This window comes from Pipra filicauda, unplaced genomic scaffold (genome assembly GCF_003945595.2).
Source record: "Pipra filicauda isolate LSUMZ 115617 unplaced genomic scaffold, ASM394559v2 scaffold17_size4572894_pilon, whole genome shotgun sequence".
Classification (NCBI taxonomy): domain Eukaryota; kingdom Metazoa; phylum Chordata; class Aves; order Passeriformes; family Pipridae; genus Pipra; species Pipra filicauda.
In genome coordinates this window covers 3,590,199-3,614,554 of record NW_024104287.1, presented here as the reverse complement: position 1 = coordinate 3,614,554, position 24,356 = coordinate 3,590,199, and the positions used below count along the sequence as shown (strand labels likewise).

Here is a 24,356-nt window from a genome sequence, read left to right as displayed (position 1 = left end):
TTTCTACTGTCCTGTTTGCCTCTTCCTGCTGGAGTGTGCCTGACTGGCTTGAGAGGCTGGCTCAGTCTCAAACCTGTCTGTGAGTAAGATCTCGAAGGGGGTGGTAGCATGTATGGCACAGATGGTATCTTCAGAAACGTAGGTGCCAGAGCCTAACAAGATTCTGTAAGCACGTGCTAGCTGTTTTTTTCCCCATTTTGATGTTTTTGTCTTGACGTGGGGGGAAAAAACCCACCACCAAACAAAAAACCAGCAAAGCCCAATCTTCCTACTTGAGTCTTCTTTCAAAAACATCAGACAAAGCATAAAATAAGTCAATTTACTTCACTGAAACACCAAACTTCTCCAAAAATTCAACTTAGGAGCAAGCATGTAGCATTGCATCCTGTAAGCTAAAATATATGAAATTTGGCAATCTTAAAAGAATTTACAGTCAGAAATGTATAAGAAAAGAGGTTTGAATAAAAACAATACTACCAGTTAAATTTTTAATTTAGAAAAAAGTATATTTCTGACAAGCGTTTTGCTGATTAAAGTGAAATACATATACATATATATATAATATAATATCAGTAATTACTTTATTCTGAATTGGTTATGTTTTTTTCCTGCAGAATCCTGTCTATGAAGTGTTTTTGCACCCTTAGTTACAAAAAGTGTTTGCAAGTATTTCTTTGTCTTGACTTCTTCAGTCCCTCTATATCTCAACAGATGTATTTATAAGAGTAACCATAAATATCTGCTGGTTTTTATTACTTGTCTCCTTCACCTTGAGTCTCTGTGTATTGTCCTGTTTTTCACACTGGTGCAAAATTAGTGCGTAGCTGTTGCTCTGAATTTGTAATATGTTGTGCTTATTTTGCATGACATTCGCGCCCTTTTTGTCAGCCCTCTAATGTTGCCATGGGCTTTGTTTTCCAGTTCTGTAGGAAATGCATTGATATTGAGATGGTGATCTGAATTTCTTTATATTGTTTCTGATCAAAAGAGTTTACAGGTGAAATACTGTTTTTTTTAAATGAGATTTTCTAGTTGATGATAATTTACTGTATCAGTGCCTTCCTATCCATATGACTGCATATTGCATTCTAAGTATTTTTATGTACTTGAACTTTTATGTGTTTGTAGGCTTAGTAGGGACAAGAAACACCAGTGAGAATAATAGCCCCTGAACATCCAGTCTGCAGGGTACCAGGTTACACATCTTACCTTATTTATTACAGTTTTTGAAGGTGAGCCAGTGTGCCATGGTTAAGATTTTCTGCGCAAGTGATGAGCCACTGGAAGACTGGGGTATTACCGATTTACAGAGGCGGGGTGACTTGAGTTATTCAGCAGGAAAAGGAGCAGGAGTGGTAACAAGCAGCAGTAGTGGTAGTAAAGGCAGAAGCAGGTTCCTCAGCAGACTTCCCAGTGTGAGTCAGTGACTGCACAGCATACCAGCTATAGCTGTCAGGAGGAACCCAAACCCGAGTATTGCAAGAGATTCAGGGTTTATGTTTACCATGCGAAGTCATATGGTCTTACTATATCTTAACTTGCCAACTTAGCCTTAGTCCAGAGAAGATCCTTTGCTGCAGTGCTTAAAAAAAAAAAAAAAAAAAAGAGGAAAAAAAAAGAGAAAAAAAAAAAACAAACAGAAGGAAAAATAAAGAAAACTGTGCAATGTGTGTTTATGCCTACATCATGCCGAGGAGACACTTAACAGTAAATAACCTGTGTATACCTGAGGTAAGATACTGTTTCTGCTTTCCCTGCACAGTGCTGCTGAAGCACGGAGCTGATCCAAACATTCGGAACACCGATGGGAAATCTGCGCTGGATCTGGCAGACCCTTCAGCAAAAGCTGTACTCACGGGTAAGATGCATACATCTCTCAGCAGCGTTACCTGTAGTTCATTTTGTGTGTATAAGTTCAGCTTCCTAAGAGCCTTCTGCCTTTTCAGGTTTTCTGTTGTGTAAGAGCATTTTAAAACTGTCTTTTACCAGGTTTCGTGTTGATGTAACTGTCATTAATCTGCTGTGCTGCTATAGGTTTGCTTATTCTACTTATGCTAATGCTGTAATTTTCTATTATAACAGCATTCATTATTTACTGTGTTTCTCTGTTTTTTTTTTTTCTTTTTAATTGATACCCAATAAACAGATTGAATAGGAGCCCTAACCCTTTAAAAAACCCCAAAATCAGGTCAATTGTTTTAAGACCTTCACTGTTGAACAAGCAAGGACGTTTGTGTAACTATAAAAGTACCTGTGATCTGAAAGACAACCTGCTACTGATTGCAGAGATCAATAGTTACATTATATTTTGCTGCAGATTCACATGCTACCCTTTCCTTCCTCTTCTTCATTAGTCATTTTGGGTAGAACCCTTTCTCATCCATCAATTTTTTTCCTTTTTAAAGACTATTAGCTGCAAAACAATGTTTCATGAAAATATCCTAGAGATATAACTGTTTTTACAGAGCTTTGATTTTTTTATAAATTAACTGTTGTAGCATACCAGTAAGCATGAAAAGTATAATATAGTAGCCTGTCAGATTTATTTCAAGAAATACATGGTCCTCTGTGCTGATTTTGACATCTAGGAAATAATGTTTAGAACAAAGTGATATTGGATTTTAAAATATATACAATTAGATTTATAGAGAGGGATTCAGCAACTGAGGTTCATTTGAAGAAATAGTTGTTTTTCTTTTGCCTTTATTTTCCCTAGTCTCTCTCTCTCTTTTTATTGACAGCTTAATTTATAGGTTATATGCTATGCAACACCCATATTCTTTCTTCAGATTGTGTTCAGAGCACACCAGCTCCCTTCACTTTGTCAGGAACATTTCCTCATCTTCTTTTTTCAGTGCGCTGACTGCTATACATAATTATCTACAGCGCTGCAGTGATTTGAGTGCCTTTGGAACAGTGTACTTTAAATACATGTGATTTACTTTAATTACTCAGTGTCAAGTTTAAACACGTTCCTACAGTGTTAACACTAGTATTAGCTGTGCTAAGCAGGTTAATCTGACTTTTGGCTGTTAATGGGTACAGTGGTACAGATGCTGAAGATAGAGAGGGCACCAGGGAGTCAAGGTACCTCAAAGGTATCAATGGATATATGACATTTAGTTGTGGGCAACTTGACATACCTACAGTTTGGGGGTTCCAGGCTTCAAGCTGCTCTTCAGGCTATGCAACTTCAGAGAGTAGTAGAAGACTAGGAAGGTCTGTGGTGGTGATTTCGTGTCTGCTCCACTGAGTTCTCTGGGCACTAGACCAGCTTGTGCTTTAGGCAGTGGAGGGAGCAATGTGTCATAGCAAACAAGTGGAGGTAGATTAGAAGCAGCCTCTGAGAACATCCTGCCAAGTGCAGCAAGAGCCCTGTGTCCCTGTCCCCGCCCCTAATGCCTCGCACAAGAGTATCCAGGGACCGCAGGCTTCTGCAACCAGTGTGTATTACCAGGTTGTGCATGTAGACACACATGCACAGAGCCACTTCTGTTGCTATATAAGTGTTTAGTTGTTCATAAAAAGATGTCATTTTTGTACATGTTTGTTCTTCCCAGCAAGAAAATCAGCATTTGGTTTTATCAGCTTTGTCCTCAAGGTGGCTCTTGGCTACACTGGGCTCTCTGTGCTGTGCACCTGAATTCCAAGCTGTGCAAACAGGGTTTGGCTCCGGCTGTAGCTGCTGTATGATGCATGGTAACTGAAAGCTGACACTGGATGCCATTTAAATAGAAACTAGCCATTAAGAGCTGTATTTTTCTGGGTGCTGCCCTCCTTTCTAGTATCTCTGTTAGGCTGCGATTTCTCATGCATTTTCCATATGTTATAACCTTCCGATCTTGCTTCATCCCTCTGGAAAAAAGAGGTTTTAAGGGATTTCTTAGGATCTATTTGGCTGGGGATAATCTTTAGCTACAGCAGTACTTTGCAATTAGGTGCATCAGAACTTAAAGGTATTACTGGATTAAGGATGAGTAGGATATATTAACTTAATTTTCAGTATTTAATATTGAATAGTGGGATTTTAGAAATGCTCATATTTAGAGCTTTTAGAAGTGGAGTGATCCTGAAAGCAGTCTGTAATTTGTTACTGTATTTGCATCTTTAAGCAGCATAAGTGTCAAGGTTGTTTTCATTATGTTATTTTTGGGTTCCTTTTTCTATCTGTGTCTATCGCAGAATGTCCTGGGTTGGAAGGGATGTTAAAGATCATCTAGTTCTAACCCCCCTGCTATGGACAGGGACACCTCTCACTAAACCAGGTTGCTCAGAGCTCCATCCAGCCTGACCTCGAACACTTCCAGGAACAGGGCATCCACAACCTCTCTGAGCAACCTATTCCAATGCCTCACCATCCTCACAGTAAAGAATTTCTTCCTAATGTCTAATCTAAACCTACTCTAAGTTTGAATCCATTCTCCCTTGTCCTATCACTACATGCTCTTGTAAAAAGTCTCTCTCCGTCTTTCTTGTAGGCTCCCTTCAGATACAGGAAGGCCACAATTAGGTCACTCCAAAGCCACTTCTTCTCCAGACTAAACAGTTCCAATTCTCTTAGCCTTTCCTCTTAGGAAGTATAATAGACCATATAACCATAATAGACTTTTCCACATTGCTGCTGTATTGATTGTTGAAGAACAAGGTTTTGACCAAATATTTGCATAAGTTCATGCATCTGTGTTAATTGCTTTGCGAATAAACTGTGATTATAGTCTCCCTTTGACCTTTAACACAGCAAAAGTGAACAGAAAACTTGTAGGTAATTGATTAAATCTTTTAAATTTTACGAAGAATTGTGTATATGTTTTAAAAGGGACATTCTTGCTGCATAAAAATAATTTCTGCTGTTCCGGCAGCAGATGCTGAATCCACAATGACTTGTTCTTTTCTGTCTTCCAGTCTAGAATAATGTATACTATCCTTTTCACCTGAATTACAGAAAGGATATATAATGCAGTAGTTTCTGGGATGACTTCCAACCATTTTCCTGCAACATCCTCTTAAAAATATGTAGTTTGTAAAGAATACATAATGCAAAGGAAGGGCTAATATTTTGATGGAAATGGACTTTGAAAATTTCTTTGTAGATTAAAGTGCATTTTATAGAAATTAAATACCCAGTACCAGCTTCTTAAAGAACAAAAGTTACATAATTGAGGAATCTGCTTCTTAGAAAGCAGTCTGTTTTTCCCCTTCTGCAGGATAAGCAGCATTTGTGTGAGCTAACCACTTCATGATTGAGAGGGTGAATATTTTGTTTCTTTTTCCTTAGCATCCCTTACTGTTCCTGAATCAGGTTGCCAGAAAAAGGATTGTAATCCTCTTTTCCTCTAGGCTGAAGTGGTGGTACAGAGTCCAAAAACATATAAGAACAGATAAGAACCAGAGCTGTTAAACACATCAGATGAATATCCTAGTTAATTTTATTTTAGCTTAATTGCCTTTGGAGTGTGTGGTTTCTGAGGTGGGGACTCGTCTGTGTTGCTGTACATAGCACTGTGGGACTCCCATCCAGAACAGGGCCTTTGGGAGCTTTTACAAGTCATATTAGTCTTCATTATTCTCTCACACTGATTGTTGCCTCTTTAAACATTAACATCCTTTTATATCTTTCTTGTATAGTGCATGAAGAGCCAACAATATTGTGAATGATTTATGTGAATTATTTTTTCTGTTTTTTTTTTTTTTTTCCACACAGTGATGCTTTTTTGCTATGTCTTCCCCATATTATCTGCTATTCAGAAATGCTTTCTCTATGTGAATGGCCAGTCTTTGTACTTGAGCAGTTTCCAAAGCTGTTAGCAGGACCTGAAGGCATTTTTGTCGGATAATATGTTTTTGACTGCTCCATGCCACTGTTTTGTGAGATTGGTTTTTGTTGGTCTCAAGGATTACTCCCTTGAAACAGATCAAAATCAAAGAAGTCTGGAAACTGCTGCATCTCCAGATAAAAGGAAGATTTCTTGTGTAAGAAATAATGTCTTATTTGTTAATAGAATCAATTTTCAAAGTTAAATAAGACTCCGATCTTCCTACTTACTATGGAAATGATATCTTTTACAAACAAAGTGTGTCAGGTCCTATTGAGCATTTCTCTATTGTGTTTTTAGGATGTGAAGGACAGCTTGATGAGTGGAAGTACAGCTGGGCTAAGGTTACCAGAGATGTTACTGAGGATTCATGTTTTCATCTATTTGTCATGTCAACTTTTTAATTTAAGTAGGGTGCATAGTTCATTTATTGACATATATTTGCACAATTTTTTTTAAGTGAACTGCCATTTATGGATAATTTGCCTGCAAGGAAGGGGAAAATCTGATATTTCACCACAACAAGTTTACTGAACTTTAAAGGACGGAAAATGGATTCTAGGTACAACTCATGCGTTTTAAAATTAGGACTAAGAGAAGAAATTATTTTAGTTTGAGTTTATTTTGACTTTTTTTGGCACTTCTGCAGCTTGACTGTCTCAAATCCTGAACTGTTTCCTTCTGGGTTGTGGTTATTTCCTTTCAGGTTCTCGTAGGATATTGAAGGCCTTCTCGATAGACAATAGCACTTCATTTCGGGAGGTGCCAACCTCTTCCTCCTTTCTTTTAATTGATCTAATTCTTACATAGTGTATGCTGAAATCAGATAATTTGCACAGGGTTTAGCTTCCACCTTTAAGAAACAGTGTAATGAACACCTGTGAAAAAGGAGAAGTGTTTTCATGGTAAAGGAGGGCAGGTGCTGCTAGAATGGTTTGGGCTACCCATATGTGTGGGTCATTGTTCTTTCTGACAGCGGCACTGGGGTCTGCTGCCTTAGAGAAAAGAGCAAGAAATCCAGAGCAGTTGGGGTATCCGTGCCCTGCAGAAAACTTTTGCCTTATTTTGTATAAGCTCTTGACATACATCCTGAAGCAAGAGGTCTGAAGGGCCTCTTCCAGCACTTGCTTGAGCTTTGAATGTATGTTTTTGTGATTGTTACTTGTTTAGCATTCAGGTAGGTTTACTCTTCCTTTTTACCAAGACCTAACAGAAGGAAACAAACAGTGAACTCTAATTCACTGGTATGAGTGTCACACTGTGCTTTTACATTTGGAGTCCATCGTGGTGCTTTGCATCTACCTTCTGGAGAATTATGAGGAGTATCAGCTTTCTTTTAGGAATGCTCTTCCAGTCTTTGGAAAGATGTGGGCAAAAGGTAGCTGTGGCACAGACCTAGAACAAAGTCTACCACTTCAGTGGCCCTCATCTAGAAGCTCTAACTCTATGGATTTATAAATCTTGTCTTCTGTTTTTAGAGAATATTATAATGATTACTATCTTGGTATATTTATAAATATATATTTTCAAAAAATCTTATTTCTTGTTTGGCCTAGTTCCCACTTGCTTCTTTGAAAGAAGTGCACAGGTTGCTTAGTAAGCCAGGAGTGAAATGCCTTCCTTTTCCAGTTCTGAAATAGTCATGTTTCAGTTCTTCACATTTCCTTTTTTTCAGTTTGAGAGGAAAGAGGAAGAAACAGTCCTGTCTTTGTTCTAGATGCTGTGCCATACTTAGTGTGCACTTCTGCTATGTTTCCCTTCAAGAAGAGCAGTCCTTTTCCGTTAAACTGTCGACATACAAAGTTTCACCTTGCTGAAAATGAAGCTGCACTTTGGTGGTGCTGCTGGAATTGCTGATTCTCTTTCTACTTTCCAGCACTGCATTACTATTTCAAGATAACATGTCTTGATTTGAGCACTGTGTTCTGGTATAACATCCAATTGACTTCTGTAGTGATGATTTAATAGCTTTCATGGTGTTTTGTTACTCCAGGTTTTATTTGGGCTAAGTTTGTTTTTTATGACCTCTCTGATTGCTGAAGAGCTAAATGTTTTATGGGAGCCTCTTAAGCAATTCTGAATTCTTTAGTTTGTTGCTTATATTCCAGTATGATTCCAGATGATTTGTATTATCCATGCAGTGTTTGTTGTTTTGATTTGTCACTACTCCTTTAGTCTACCCATTTTATTGCCCATTCCATCAGTTTCCTTTAGGTCCTTCTAGCTTCTTCTGTTTTCTCTGGTAATTAAATAATATAAATATTTCCTTCAATGTGGTAGGTTGTTTAACACAAGTTGCAGTGTATTTTATCATAAAGGAAACAAGTTACTCCTACTTTTAAGTGGCTGAAGTATTTTGGTTCTGATTCCATGACTGCACAATTTCTTTAATCTCTTACTGAGGGACTTGTGCAAGGATTTATGTGAGCTGGTGTGTATATTGTGCTGCCTCAAGTGCATTTCTGTATCTTTATGTGCTTGGATTTCTTCCTAATGTAACTTTAGCTCTGGATACTCATTTCATAGGGCTTAGTGTTAGGATAATGAGAGCTTCTCTCATTTCTCCTGTTCCATATTTTAGAGTTCAGTGCTATCATCCTTTTCTTTTGTCTATACTTAGTTGTGTGTCTTGAAGTAGCTTCTTTGGAATGTGGCTTTCAGCCTGGATCAGGCAACATTTCATTCCTCTTTGTAACCTTGATTTAGGCAAGGAGTTAAAAGTTTCTAGTCTGTTATGTAGCTAGTCAAGTAAGGATTGTGGGATTTAGGATTGGTGCTTTTATGAAAAGTATGGTTTTGATTTATACCATCCCCTTTGCCAGGTTTTTCACTATTTCACCTTTTTTTTTTAATGCTATAACCGTTTACTAATATTAAGACCTCTTCAAATGGAATCAAACTCTTAAGTTGTCAAAGAAACAAATTAACTTTTTCAAAGTTTTCACAAAACGCCTTAATGAAGTCTTTTGTTTTCTGATTTTCAGCTCTGCCGTTATACAGAGTTGTGGGTGCTTTGAAAGTTTTTGTACCTGATGCACACAAATTTATTTAGCCTGTACTACACATTGAAATTTAACAACATCAAACTGAAAAGAAGCTTTTCTTCCTAAGGTTTGTTGTTATTCAAATGGACAGAATAACAAATAAGATCTCCATAGCTTGTAAGTAAAGAATCCAAAATATATTTTTCACGCTACCCTAGGAAAAATAGTTGCGGAAACATGTAAGAAGCGCTTCTGTTTCCATAGTGCATCAAATCACTCATCTTCTTTCTGTTCCTTTGCCTTGAGCACTGACCAGTCTTATACTTTACTGAATATTTTTCTTCTCTAAATGTTGATTAGGTAATTAAGTTTGTTTTTAAGTTTAGGATTTGTTTGTTGGATTTATTTTTCTTTTTTTGCATATTCTATGCTGTACATTTCTGGTTATTAATGGCAATTTCTACCAGTCCTGAGACCAAATACTATTTTGATCTCTACTACATTCTTCCATTGTCCATGGATAACTTCTCGGATTGTTGTACCAAAATGGTCTTTTCACACTGTATACTCTGTGTGACAATAAGCCAGGTGTAGTGGTCAGAGGTGAGTGGTTGGAGAATATTATATTCTGTAACTTCTCATGTATTTGGTTCTGTTTGTAAGTAGGATAGCCAAGCTGCAGTTTTAACTATTTTAATGTAGTTTTTGTCTATTATCTTTGATTCTAATATGTAATTTAGTCTGTAAGCAAGCATGCAACTGTTACAAAAAAATTTTAGGTAGCTGGGTAATTCCCACATACAAAAGTTCCCATTGCTTTTATCTCTTGTACTGTAGCTTCTAGAGCAGTCTTTCATACTTGTTTTCTTCTAAAAATGAAGCCATATTTAAATATTGAAAGCGATGAGCCAGTCACAGCTGAAATCTGTGCAGTCTGTGAGTACATGGACAAAACATTTAGGAAGATTTTTGTCAAGCTGAGCAGATGAATCGGAAAGAATGTTAATGTTCCGTAAGCAAAATATACTGACTAGAAAGTGAGAGAGGCAGACAAGCTTAATTTTACATTTTTATGCAGGTGTTAGGACACAAACTCTGCTTATGAGACTGCTTACTGTTTCCCACTGCCTCATTGGACAGGATGGATGACTATGCTCTGGGGAGGAATCAAGACTGCACAGTGTGGCTGTGCTGGACACTCTTTCTGTACAGAACTGCTGTACCAGTTTTGCTGTGGTGAGAGGGGGCTTGTTCTTGCCACCGGAGAAGTGCTCCTGCCTTGATGAGTAATGGGAACAGGATGCAATTCAAGTTCTCTGTGCCATAGGGCACCTGATTGGGTCAGAAACCTTGTTTCCCCTTGAATTGTACTACACATGTGCTTGATGTCATTTAAGTTCAATGGTAAGACTTTGCCAAGGAGTTAATACTCTTGAAATTTAAAGGAACTTGGGTACCTGAGTTAAATTTTGTTAGCATCAGTGATCAGGTGTTTTTATGGCAATGTTTAGAAAGGAGAAATAAAATTGCTTTTTGCTTCTTTGTTTCCTTATGAGATGTTAAAAGTCTAAAAGAATTTTTGCACAAATTTTATTTAGAAATGTCTTCACGTACTGTTGTGATAGTTCTCAAGTCCCTGTGCCTTCATTAACCTAAGATTTAAGGTTGTGATTTCTCTTGTGTAGTAGGAAATCGATTTTTAACAATATGTTTAAAAATCCTCTCTTGGATCAGACAGTTTACACTCCAGGTTGTGACAGTCCTCTGTGGGTTTATTTGCAGCTCTTTGCAACTTCCATGCCCCAGATTTTGTCTTGCTCTTTTGCTGGGCTCGAAGCACAGCATGTGTGTTTGTCTCAGATATCCCATTTCACCCTAAGAGGCTCCATCATAAACTGCTTGGTGATGTGCACTGGACTCCACTGCTGCCTTTACTCCTTCCAGTAGTTTCCATATGCTTTCCCATTTTTAAATAAAGCAGGTGTCCTGCAGATAAGATTTAGTTTGTTGTGCTGTCCTTATTCATATACTGAATGCAGAGAGGGAGTCAGAGTTCCTCTGAAAGCAGTGTGGTCATAGCAAATGAACATACATGCAAGTTGAGTTTAGTGTGCATGGGAAGTCAACCAGATAGTGGAGAGGAATGTGTTTTAATATAAATAGACCCCTGTAGCATCATCTTTTTTAGACTTTCCCCAGAATTCTCCTTTACTCCTGTCCCTTATTTGCTTAGGTGTCTACTCACTTTTCCCTGAATCTGTCTAATCCAAGTTGCAGTCCTCAACAACCTACAGTTTAGACAGATGGATTTGGATTTATCAGATTGGCCATACTACGCATTTCTTCTAGGTTTGAAATGTGACAGAACTCTCGGGTCATTCAAGTCTCTCCTCTGAAATGCCTGGGTATTAATGTTTCTTCTCAAAGAGAGTGGAGGAGTCCTATATTTTGTTCAAATACATACCACACAAACACTCATTGTCTTACAGATGTGGTGCAGTTCTTTTAGTATAATTTCAAAAAACTAGACTGAGATAAGCAAGAAGAATTTCAGCCTGAAGGATTCGAAGTTGGCAGAATTACAATTGGAAACTGGTGTTTAAGTCATAGTTGTTAAGTAACCTTTAGTTTCCTAGCAGCTATCAGAATTGCTACCAGCTCTGTCTACAACTGGTGTATTGGAAAGGGTGCAGTATTTCTTGAGTGCAGCTTGTTTTGCTTTCATGTGGTGCTGAGCTTAGACCACCTACCTTGAGGTCTTTCAAGATTAATTTCATGGCATAGGGAACTTTTATAACTGTAGAAATAGGTAATGGAAATGCAATTGACCTGACTTATGTGGTGAGATGATCTGATTCAGCAGATCAGATGCAGTTTACATTTCATGTGGCCATGGGTTGGTTCTTTGTTGTGCTGTACAAAATTTTTCAGAGATGAATAAGGAGATAAAAGAAACTTATGTTTAGTATCATGTAACCTACTCCATCACACAGGCCAAGCACCGCAGATCTGATGTGCATCTTTTGTGCCATGACATGAGCCCAGTGTCCAGACACTTGAGGCTATCCACCCAACTTGTTCTGTTGAAGGGGCAAATCAATTGAAGAGAGAAAGGAAGGGGGAGGGAGGTAACATAAGGCAAATACCTGTAACCTCTTCTTTGTTGGACACATTGCAAAGTATAGTTTGAGCCTGTCAGAGACTCCATTTTCTTTCTAGAAATGTTCCAGATGCCCCTCTACAGTTGACTATGGCACTGTATGGAGTCTGAACATGGTGCCTTGGTGCATATATCTCTATTTAGAGTATACTGCACATAAAATTGAAATAGAGTTGCATTGCTTTTGTGGTATTTTACATATACTTTTTAACTCTGGAAAAAGTTTATGCTGTTTTGTACTGGGACTGTTGTGTGTGGGAGTGTTGTAATTCTCGTGTGTACGCACATATGCACATGTATGTTTATATTAGCAACAAAAATGAGGCAGTTCTCAGGGTAGGTAATGGCAGTATTGTTTTTATGTAGTTAAAGCCAAAGTGGTGTTTTTTATTGGTGCATGAAGAGACTTCGAGAATGGACACTTCTCTCTGGGTATTTTAGTGTTACAAGTTTATGAATAAACTAGTAGGTTTCTGCTAAACAAAGTAGGCATTTCAGTGGTCACTAATTCATTGAAGCTATTACGAATAATCAAAGTATTGACTACTAAGTTTCAAAAGTCGCAGGCTTTAGTCTCCTGAGGTTCTGTTTTGCAGGGGAGAAAGAAAAAGCAGTCTCATAGACTATTATTAAAAAAATATTAAATTGTTTAATTAATGGTTAAAATTATTTAATTATCAAACGAAAATCATCCTGGGCTTGTCTTTACTTAAAACAGAATGTAGCTTTAAAACCAAACCAACCAAACTGTATTTATATCCTCCTAGGAGGCTGGAGTAAGAAAGGAAAAAACCTACTTCCATAGTGTTTGTCTTATTCCTTAATTTATCCCTGAAGGGCAGACAGATGCTGCGGTGAATAGTGCTGATGAACAAACTTGAATTTTGTAGAATATAATGTATTTTATACTGTATAGGTAGCACTAAAAAGAATTATTAAAAATAATTATTTAAGTAGCCGGGTGTTTCAGTTTGTGTGGTGCCAGTATGTGGATCTGTGACTGAAGAACATGGAAAGTTTAGTTTAAGATGAAAAAAATCAGACAGAACTGTTTTTCAAAACTTCGAGTACTTTTGCTTGTTGAAAGTGTCAGGCTCAACAGAAGATTTATTAGCTTCATTTCATGCTTTCTAACTATTCGCTGTGATCATTAAATAACAATCAAGGCTCTTTCGGTGTGATGAGGGATCGCTTGTTATACTTCAATTTTCACTGGGAAGAATAAGTATTAGCATTTAAATGGAAATTGCTAATTTCTTCTTGCATGTGTCCTTAGGGCTCAATCCTACCAGATGCTGAGTCACCCTAGTTATGATCCAAGAAAGATCTGTGGTTAAGCTGGGTTTTATTCAGGTATTTGACTGTTGCATGCTGAAGCGGGGCCATAATGCTGACCATGTCTGGAGGGAAGATGGAGACTATTCCAGCAAAGGTCTCAGTGAGTGCTGTTCTGCTCTGGAGTGTATGATGGGTGACATGAGGGCAGTGGTTGTAGTCTGCATCTTGTGAGTAGAGAAAACCTTGTTCCAGATTTTATAAAATGAAGCAAGTTACTTGTTTAAAGTCCTTTTTTCTGTAAGCAGTTTTTTTAGGAGAAATACAATTTGTGGTTGTAAAAGAATAAGTCAGGTCCAAGCAGCATTTCCCATCCCAGTAACGAGCAGGCAGATCCATTGTTTTTCTATTTTTATTGTCTTTATGTACAAAGAAACACAGGTGGCTTTTTTCTCTTTAAAAATTAAAGTTAAATTTCTGAGCTGCAGAGAGAGGTGTCTTTAACGTGGTGTTTGAGCTTTCATAACTTTGAGCATTATCCTTGATGGCTATTCATGAATGTGTTGTGCTCAGGTATGAAAAGGCAGGACTTGCCCTTCAAACCGCATGTGTTGATGTGAGTCAGCTTCTTTTCTGTGTCTGTCCAAACATACTTCTTGGCTGCAAGATGTTTGTCTTGGTGCTCTGTAGGAAAGGGGCCTGACATGTGAAATGCTTTTAGTCCTGGGATTAACATGGGATCTCTTTCCTCTTTAGCTTTCTCCCACAGCCTCCTGCAGTCGTTGCAATGCAGTCTTCTACTTTGGGCATGTGGTTCTTCACAGTGGCATTGGCAGGAACATCTGATAATTCAGGTGCACACCACAAGCCTTGGAAGTCTGCCTATGCTGATTTCTCCTTACTGCAAGCAACACAGTGTGGACACAGAACAGTAGCCTTTTTACTAACTGTATCTTTGGTCCCCTTTTGTACCTTTTGTAGAAATGAACATTGTTGCTTTTTCTTCTTAAAGTTCAATTGTTCTTTTTGTTTGTTTGTTTTTGGTTGTTTTTTTTTTTTTGGTCTTCTGATTTTATGACTAGAATTGTTTTTTCTAGGTGGTGGACTCTTTCTTCTCATACTTACCTTCTCATCCAAAGCCTACCTGATGAGGCTAATTGCTGCTTTTTTGTTTGTCTTTTTTTTAATTTTGTACTGTTTTTCCAAGGGTAGGGAAGGAATAAGATTTTTACTGCGTATGAGGGCTATTGTAAGTCTCTTGTGGATATACAATGAAGATTCTTTCTGGGCTATAGGAAAATAGAAATGTCTGAAATTAGATTGAATTTGTCATTTGTACATAGCTGTTTATCTGACTGTCATGAAGGTTCAAAGTTTAATTTATAATACAGCAAAAATTAACTTTGTGTCAAGCTTTATACTAAACTACGTAATAATTTTGGAGGCGATTTTAAAGAGCATGACCTCATTGGGAGGTAAGAAGTCATCTCTGAAAATGCATCAGCTCTGGTCTTCCTTTATCTTTACGTCTTTCATACATGAAATGCAAACTTAGGCAGAAAAGACTCAGGTTTCCATGTCTCACAAGCCTGTTTATTTCTGGTATGCTTTAGAGATTTTTCAAAATTATGGAGTTGTTTTTGTGATTTTTACCTAATTTAGTTACATTTAATCATATGTTTTATAACTTTCCCCTGTAGTGCAATGCAACTGTTCTTATGCTTAAAAGAACTGTATGATTAAGTGCTTTACTTGATTGGTAGCATTAGTTTCTAAAATTAGTTTCTAATTTTAACATAATAGTTAAGCTATTGTCAGTCTTGCACAAAGGCACAAAATTTTGAATTGGTACCATATTTTCAATGGAAAATTTTCACGCATCTGGCAAGCTGTAATGTAAGTTAAGCAAAACTCTTTTGTTTTGGAAATACATTGAAAAATTATACTCTGTTATGTTGCAACTCTTACTAGAATTAAAACAGTAGACCATAAAATATGAATGTCTATGTGCTATGCTACTGTCTCTCATAGTTATTATGTATCAGAAATCTTTGTTTTCCACAATACTTTTTCTATTCCTGTCCCACAAAGACAGCTACACTTTTGTTCAGTGTAGAATAATAGTTTTTAATGCTAATTTAGAGACAGAGTAGCTGAGACTTGTTACAGGTATGTTATAGATACAATAGATAGACATTGGTGGCATTTTACTTTTCCTTGCAATAACTTACAGGCCCAAAACTTGGACAAAGGAGTTTTTATCCTGTGTTGCAATTCTTGTAGTCTAATAATTTCCTTTTTACAACCAAAGCAGGCTTTGTCCTGATACTTTATTAGTCTGAAATGTTTTAAAATTAGGCTTCCATCCTTATGGATAATAAGCTTATTTCTCTGTTGCTTTGTTCCTGACTCCACAGATCCTGCTGCTTTGGATGATAAGTGTTTCCATAATTTTAAGCACTTATTAGACCATACGTGACTCATGTATTAGTCCTCCTAAGCAACTTGGGAAATGAATTGTGGTAGCAGAAATTCTGTCATTAGGTCAGCTAAGTTTGATCTTTTGAGGGCTGATCACATGAAGCAAGTTACAGAGTTACAGCCTAGGTTAGAAGTGAGAAACACAAGCTAATTCAGTGAACAAGAACTGCTTTATAAAATAAACGCAAATCTGCCCCCTCGCATTTATCCAGTAAATAAAAGAAGCACTTTTCCATTCTTTTTGAGGACATGGAAGAGAACCTGTGAGTTAATTCTTTCGTCTTCAGTTTTCCCATACTTCTATGCATGTATATCGCTGACTGAAGAGGAGTGTGTCAGTGAGGAAGCTGTTTTTAACTGTCTCCTCTTAGTACTTCATGAGGAAATTATTTTCGTATCCCCAAGCTTATTTCTTTGGAAATAGCAATTTATGTAGCTGTGTCTGTGAGAGTTAGGACACCTTGGGTCCTGGGAGGGGTACTCTAGGCTCTACAGAACAGAGGACAGTGATGCCTGTGTTAAATCTGGATGAAGTCTTTAGAAGTAGAAATAAAGTAGCATTGGTATTTAATTGACCCACAAATGTAATGGTCCGTCTCTGCAAACCAACTTACTTCCTTTATTAAAACCTCAGGTCAATTATCGTTTATACATGTATTTGAAGCAAGTTTCTACAAAGCTTTGCTTGTCAGTAGTTACTAAAAAGTTACACCCTTAGTAATTAAACTTGCAAGCATTGATCATCATAGCAAAGTCCAGACACTGGAAGACATGGGTGGTTGGCTCTGTGCAAGGAGCAAACTGACAGCAAAGTTCATGTCACCGGGTTTCTCCCCCTGCACCTTCCTTAGTTCCCTGCAGTATCTTTATTGTGGCTATTCCCTGTATCCCTTCTCCTTATTCTCTTTTCACATTTCTATTTGTACACCTTGTTTCTGGCTGATGTGCCTCCTCTAAAAATTCTTGCCTTCCACAGACCATTTTACTTGCTGACACATGGAAAAGGCAGGCAGACCTGACAAGCTGGAAGACAACAATACAGGGCTTGTCTAAGATTTATAAAGTACATGTTGTGATGAGCATATTATTTACAGCAAAGTAGCAGTGGGCTAAATTAGAATAATTAGACAGTGCTGTTATCTTGAAATGTCATAAAAATACCATTTTAAACAAAGCCAATAACTTTCTTCTTTGTTTCTGTTAGAAAGAAGCTCTGTTCTCTATGCTCCTGAAAACAGAGAAAAGGAGGCAGTGAGCATAGGAAGCTGGTGATCTTCTGACCAATGCAAAAAAATCTGTATTGCCTTGGATAGTGATATTCATCAGTACAGGATTAATATTTTCTGTGATGTTTGTCAGGATGGTGAACCAAGAGTCTTTTTGGGAATAAACAGATGCAAATACAGGCACCTGAGGAAAACCTACACAGTGCTAACAGATGTGTAGATTTTTTTTTTTTTTGGTAGTGCCAGTTGTTTGTAGAACAAGTCTCATATTTCTTTAGTCATGTAGTTGTAGTAGATAATGAATTCTGGAGATGTTTATTAATCCTAAAGTTAAAAGGAGGCTAAAAGAACTGGACATTCTCCATTAGGAAAAAGTTCTTCACCCGGAGGGTAGTGGAGCACCAGAACAGGCTCCCAAGGGAAGTGTTCACAGCACCAAGCCTGACAGAGTTCAGGAAGCAATTGGACAATGCTCTTGGACACATGGTGTGATTCTTGGGGTGTCCTATGCAGGGCCAGAAGTTGGACTTTGATGATCCTTGTGGATCCCTTTCGATTTAGGATATTCTGTAATATAGATTCTGTAATTACCTTCTTTGATGTGGAGCCTTCCAATGGCCTGCAGTTCTTCAAGAACTGATCCAGCATGGTTCCCCCCGAGGCACAGTGCCAGAAGACCTCCTTTTGTGGAGTTCTCCACAGCTTCCTTCAGGGCACATCCACGTGCTGCAGTGTGGGGTTCTCCATGGACTGCAGTGTGGATATCTACTCTGGGGCTGCAGGGGGCACCTCACCACTGGCACCTGGAGCACCTTCTCCCCCTCTTCCTTCTCTGACCTGGGTGTGTTCAAGGGTAGTTTCACACTCACTCCCCTCTCACAGCTGCTATGAAGTGTTTTTTACCCTTTCTTAAATATATCACTGCAGAGGCACCACCAACACAATGCTGACAGGTTCAGCTTTGGTCAGCACTGGGTCTGTCAGAGCCAGCTCTAAGTGGCTGTGTCCAGCACAGGACAAGCCCTGGTCCTTTCTCAGAGAGGCTACCTCAGCACCACCTCCTGCTGCCCAAACCTTGACTCCTGCACACAGTCCAGCTTGAAAACTGGACTGTGAAGTCTCCTATTGGTCACATTGAGACTCAAGTTTGTGAAAGGCAGGGTTAACTTCAGCTCCCAAAATGAGCCTCTGCTGTAGTGATTGACATCTGCTGTACTATATATACAGTGCTGTCAGACTAATTTGAAATACGGCCATCTGGATCTTAGCCTCACTTACTTAACAGTGCCCATTCCAGAAAGCCCCTTGGGTTCATGGTGTGAATATATCAGTCATTCTGCTTCTATCCAGCATTTAATTGTTCTGCAATATATTTGTAATTTTTTTCCAAAATCATATTTATGTAAAGAGAAATACTCATCTCTTCTTTCTCGCTGTAGAACAGCCTAAATTTGCAAATGGCTATCTTCATGTTAAAACTTATCAGAATTGGGGATAGTGTAAAAGTAGATGTACCTCCTCTGGCTCAAAATTGTGCAACTTACCTTTTCACATTTTACATGTAGTTTTTTGGAAATATTTTTAAAACATGAATTTTGGATTTTCCATTTTACATTATCTGTCCTGGAAAAACCTCTGCCGAAGTTAGACATGAAATATCATCTGAATTTCTGTGATTTGAGCTCTCAAAAGAATGACTCCTCAGTGTGAATAATGATACTGTTTACTCAAGCCATATGTTTCCTTGGAAGAAACATATTACTCTAAAAAATTTGAATAGTTCAGTTCTGCAATAATTCATGAGTTTTTCTTGAGAGTTTTAGCTGTAATTAAAGACATAGTGTATGCCATTATGAAGTAGTCAGCTCCTCAAAGATGACATAAGTGTAGAATGCAATAATAATTTGTCAGTGTGCATGAAGAGCAGCTATCGTTTTTGGTATACACATTTAGCATTTAGCACTTACACATTTTGTCTACTGTGAACTTCAGTCATTTTTATTGCATTATGCTTTACAGTCTGGTGATAACTTTTAAAATGTACCTAGATTTTATTTGGCATTGCAGCGGTGATGGTTGTTAATACTTGACTAAGCAAAAAACCTCTATAATGTTAAAAGCAAAATTTTATGCTAAGTGGGGTAACACTGTCTACTCTAAAGAAAGCATTTAGTCCTCTGTATAGAGAGAATGTAAATAAAGCTGAGGATATCAAGTATTGCATTTAATGGGTAAGGAAAATGTCATGCTGTGTGACTGCTTACCAGAAATTTTATTTCCTGGCATTCTTCTTACCCCAATAAGTCTCTAACATTTTCCAGAGGCTTCAAAGCTAGTACTTTAGCTAATAATATTTTGATTTTTGTATCACAGCCAGAATAGTAATTTAAAAGTTCACCAGTATGCTTCTAAAGTGTCCTTCCACTCCCTTTCTGTAAGGGATATTGCTAGGAAGCACATAGTTTCCTGTCTATTATTGTGACATTTCCACGTCTGTTCTGTTTTTTAGGATTAGTTGGCTCTATAGAGCCATTCATGATGGGTATATACTGTGATGCAGAAAGCACAGAGGAATCCCAGGAAGAGAACAGAGACCAGTCTATTTGCAGAGGAGGTGGGATCTATTAATACAGTTACCAGTGTGCCAAAATCAGTCCTAATCTGAGAAGAAAATTGTTCTCTGAATACCTCAGGTACCATCAAGAGTACTGAAAGTGAGGGGTTTTTTTCAGGTCCAGCAAATTTGCTGATGACACCAAATTGGGAGGGAGTGTCAGCCTGCTGGAAGGCAGGAGGGCTCTGCAGAGGGATCTGGATAGACTTGAGAGATGGGCTGATTCCAATGGGATGAAGTTCAATAAAGCCAAGTGCCGGGTCCTGCACTTTGGCCACAACAACCCCCTGCAGCGCTACAGGCTGGGCACAGAGTGGCTGGAAAGCAGCCAGGCAGAAAGGGACCTGGGGGTACTAATTGACAGGAAGCTCAACATGAGCCAACAGTGTGCCCAGGTGGCCAAGAAGGCCAATGGGATCTTGTCCTGTATCAAAAATAGCGTGGCCAGCAGGAGCAGGGAAGTGATCCTTCCCCTGTACTCTGCGTTGGTGAGGCCACACCTTGAGTATTGTGTTCAGTTCTGGGCCCCTCAGTTCAGGAAGGATATTGAGGTGCTGGAGCGGGTCCAGAGAAGAGCAACAAGGCTGGTGAAGGGACTGGAGCATAAGTCCTATGGGGAGAGGCTGAGGGAGCTGGGGTTGTTTAGCCTGGAGAAGAGGAGGCTCAGAGGTGACCTCATCACCGTCTATAACTACCTGAAGGGAAGTTCTAGCCAGGTGGGGGTTGGTCTCTTCTCTCAGGCACTCAGCAATAGGACAAGGGGGCACGGGCTTAAGCTCCGCCAGGGGAAATTTAAGTTGGATATCAGGAGAAAATTCTTTACAGAGAGAGTAATCAGGCATTGGAATGGGCTGCCCAGAGAGGTGGTGGATTCACCATCCCTGGAGATTTTTAAACGCAGATTGGACGTGGCACTGAGTGCCATGATCTAGTAAATGGACTGGATTTGGACCAAGGGTTGGACTCGATGATCTCGGAGGTCTTTTCCAACCCAATCGATTCTATGATTCTATGATTCTAGGTCCATTTCAGGGCTCAAGGTCGTGCTACCACTTATGTTTTTCCTTTGTGCCACTGTATCTTGTGCTTCTTTCTGTGGAGTGGCATACTTAGCCAGGAGGTCACTCCTTTTCCCTGTGTTAATAGCGTTCTATATACCATGTGTTAAGTCTGTGAAACTTGCTTCAAAGATACTAAAAAGTGTTAAGTCTGTGAAGATTTGTACGGGATAGGCTTTTTGTTTCCCTTTTGTGTAGATATTTTAGTCTTGCTGCAGGCCAAGTGCACAAAACAGTAAATTCGAATGCTTACTACAAGACAATTGTAGTCATTTTTTAATCAGACTTAGGTGACCTAACTCTTGTCCAGCATGGTCCTTCTGAGAACGTCATGGGCATGTCAAAGACATTATTTGGCATGAGGTTGCTGCATCATATTCATATCAGCATGCTGTGTGATCTACAGAGATATATTTTTTTTTAAAGGCTTCTGAAAAATGTCTTCTCGTTTTGAGTCTCTGTCTTGTTGCTGTAATGTTCTTGTTGTGTTTTCTGATTGTTGACCCCATAAATGCTTATCCTGATTTCCCATACTTGGTAGCTAAAGCAAGGAAGTGTTGTCAGCTTGTGCTGTTTAAATCAAAATTTACTATGGGTCTATTCACAAAAATTTACTTAAATAGAAGCACTGAAATGATTTAGTTCAACAATTCTGCTCGATTTTATTTCTTCCTTCTTAGTTGTCACTTGCCCTTGGGTTTAACAGTGAAACGAAACTGCCTGAGAGCCAGAAATGTCTGAGATTTATTTATTGCTATTTCATTTAAGCCTACCATCAAAGTTAATGGATTTGTCTTTTTCATACTTCATAGTTTGAAGACCTGAAATCTAAAATCTGGTTTGGTGTCACAGAGTTGCAGAAACTTTCAGATTGGAAGGGACCTCTGGAGACAGTCTACTCCAACCCACCTGCTCCAAGCAGGGTTGACTAGCGCAGATTGCCCAGGGTCATGTCCAGTCAGGTTTTGAAAAGCTCCAAGGATGGAGAATCCACAACCTCTCTTGGCAGCCTGATGTAGCGTTTGATTATTCTTGCAGTTAAAAAAAAAGTAGGAAAGATTTAGTAGCAACAAAGTCAGAAGAATTAGCTTTCTTAATGTCTGAAACCAAGTATTTCTGTTGAATTGTTTCAATATATTTATGGTTGGTGCAGGAACTTCAAATTTGGCAGATGTTTGCACTGGATTCAGTGATTTGCCTTTAGCTCCCCCTATGGAAGTCCACCTCATTTTCGATGAGCTGTAAGTTTCTGAAAATTTTCATTTCCAAAACTTCCAAAGACCTTACTATCAGGTTACAACTGAAAGTTGGACACTTCTTTGCTGCAGGAAGTATTTTTTTCATTTGACTTCCTGAGGGTACCAATTATGCATCAGAATATGCTACCATATATTAAAATGGTGGAAATTGAGAAAGTTATGCAAATGCACACCAACAAGTTTTCAGTCTAAGTAGTATTTACAAAAGTTTGGAAAGCAAATGATACTGGAATGTTTCAGCTTGGTCATGAGTTATTAAAGACCTATTCTAAATCCACAGTCATTCAATGTAAATAGGGTGTATAGAGTTAAGTTGTTGTTAGTGAAATGCTTTGAACAATAAAGCAGTTAGCAAGGGTGATTTTTAAAAAAATTCCTCTTGTCAGAGGCATATTCATTTGAAAATAAGGAAGCACTTAACATGAAATTACTGTTTCACACTCTGTGTAGACTCAGGCATTTCATTGCTAAATGCAGATTTCAGCATTTAGTAGAAGCATCACATTCTTCTCAATCCTTGCTCCATGAAGCTTGTTGAACTATATGAGGATAGGCAGGGGAAGGCAGCTAAATACTGTCAGACTTCTCACCCTGATGTGCTGAGTGGAACTATGCAGTGGGACAGCTTGTGATAAAGGTTATGTTTATTAGTACTAGGAGATAGCTTTGAAACAGTCTCTTGGCATACTTTGCTGTTGGCCTCCTTGGGCATGTCAGAAGAGCTGGCTTTGAATAGGCAATAGCATCCCTCTCCTCTCTATACTGGTGAAATTTAGTTTCAGCCTCCTCTCTTAGTAAAGTGCTTATTTCTGTATTTTCATTCTCTATTACAGGGTGAGATTATATAAATACTGAAAAGTTCTGTGTTTGTTCCTGCTTTGCTTGAAAATTTAAAATGACAGCTCTTTAATTGTGTAGAGATGTCAATTTTTCTCACATTAATGCATCTGGAATCAGTTTTTCTGTACTTTTCCCCTAATTCATGTTTCTTTACCCTTTATCTTCTTTCCATTTCTTCCTCTGCCATATTTGCTTTTTCTTCAAGTTAGGGTTTTAGTTTAATGAATTTGGATGTTGTCAGACTTATCAACAGTCAGGTTCAGTTCCCTACTTTGGAAGTGCAAAATCTTAGAAGTCTTCGCTGACTCTCCTGTCAACAACTCTAAATATAAACTTGTTTTGTTTTTTGTTTGTTTGGGTTTTCTTTTAATGCAGGGTCCTGTGGACTCAGCACACACACACAGTTACTAAGTAAGGGTCTGGAGTGCATAGTTTTGAAAATTTCCTGAAAGACATCTGTATGATGCACCTCAGGACTGCTACAGCAGTATATGCACAAAAGTACACTAAATCAGGATTATGATTACTTTGAAAACCCTCTCCAGATCTAGAATAGTAGTAGTAGTAGTAGTAGTATGGCCAGTCTTCACGAACGAAGATTTGGGAAAGGTCATTACCCTTCGAGCCTGCGCAGTGGATTTTTTAGGTGAGACACAGTGTGTGCTGAACTGAGCCCACCCTTTAATCCTGAGGTTCATCTGCCGGGGCCGAGCGAAGCTTGGACGGTGGCAGCGAGGTCCTCAGGACGTAGGTTTGTTTAGAGTGACCTTCTCTTAGATGGATGGCCTTACAGGGCTGACGAGCTCCATCTGCCTGGAGGGGTTCCCTGACCGGGAATCGAACCCAGGCCGCGGCGGCGGTCTAGAATAAACGCTTATGTAAATACACTAGAGTTCAGAAGTATCAGAGGCACCTTTGTCAACCCCTCTTGTTACAGCCCTCTGGCTAAACTCTTCTAGGTCACTGAGCTAACCAAGACTTTTACAGTAGTTTTATGGATTAGCATTGCCTGTGGCAGAAATAAGGGGAGGTGTTTCAATGTGTGACCAAAGATACATTCTTCTTAGAGGATTAGGTTTTTTCAGTCACTTTGCTTTTCATTCTGTTAATGCCTGATTTATTGTTCCTAATTCATTTGATCCTGCCACGCTATGTTTAATGCTATTCTATGTTACTGAAGCAGCCAAATCTTTTTTAATAAGTTGAGGAATGACATCAGTATGAATTTGCTGGTATTTGTATATTGCTTAAGCATAGCTCTATGCTGCAGGTTGCAATACTGCTCTTGCTCTTATTCCTTCAGTCTTTGCAGGTGTTTGCTAAGCACATATGGAGGTTCAATGAGTCTTCCTATTGTTTAGAGGGGTGAAGACTTTGAGGAATGTCACCAGGTTCTGAATATATTTGCCTTGTTATTGCCATATGAATATATGCTTGTGTGTATCATAGCTGTTAGATGAATAGGGTTTACAAGCCCTGTTTCTCAGGTACAGTCTTGTGAGGGAAAGACTGCCTTGAGCATGGCCTTACTAGTGGTGAAGGTAGTTTGAAGAACTTTATCTGTAGCAATGCAGTATATCAGTGGCCAGTGTTTTATGACTGCAGTCCAGGGTGTCTTAAGTGTTTGGAATGGATTTGGATGCAAA

The 24,356-nt window shown here is 38.6% G+C and overlaps 1 protein-coding gene across 1 annotated transcript in view; it reads left to right on the top strand.

Moving 5' to 3' along the window:
• TNKS (tankyrase) overlaps window positions 1–24,356 on the top strand; it is a 133,450-nt gene that overhangs the window by 31,648 nt on the left and 77,446 nt on the right. Inside the window, exon 3 of the mRNA XM_027721622.2 lies at window positions 1,763–1,858. Within this exon, the coding sequence (XP_027577423.2) occupies window positions 1,763–1,858 (96 nt within the window). The remainder of the gene's footprint in view (window positions 1–1,762; window positions 1,859–24,356) is intronic.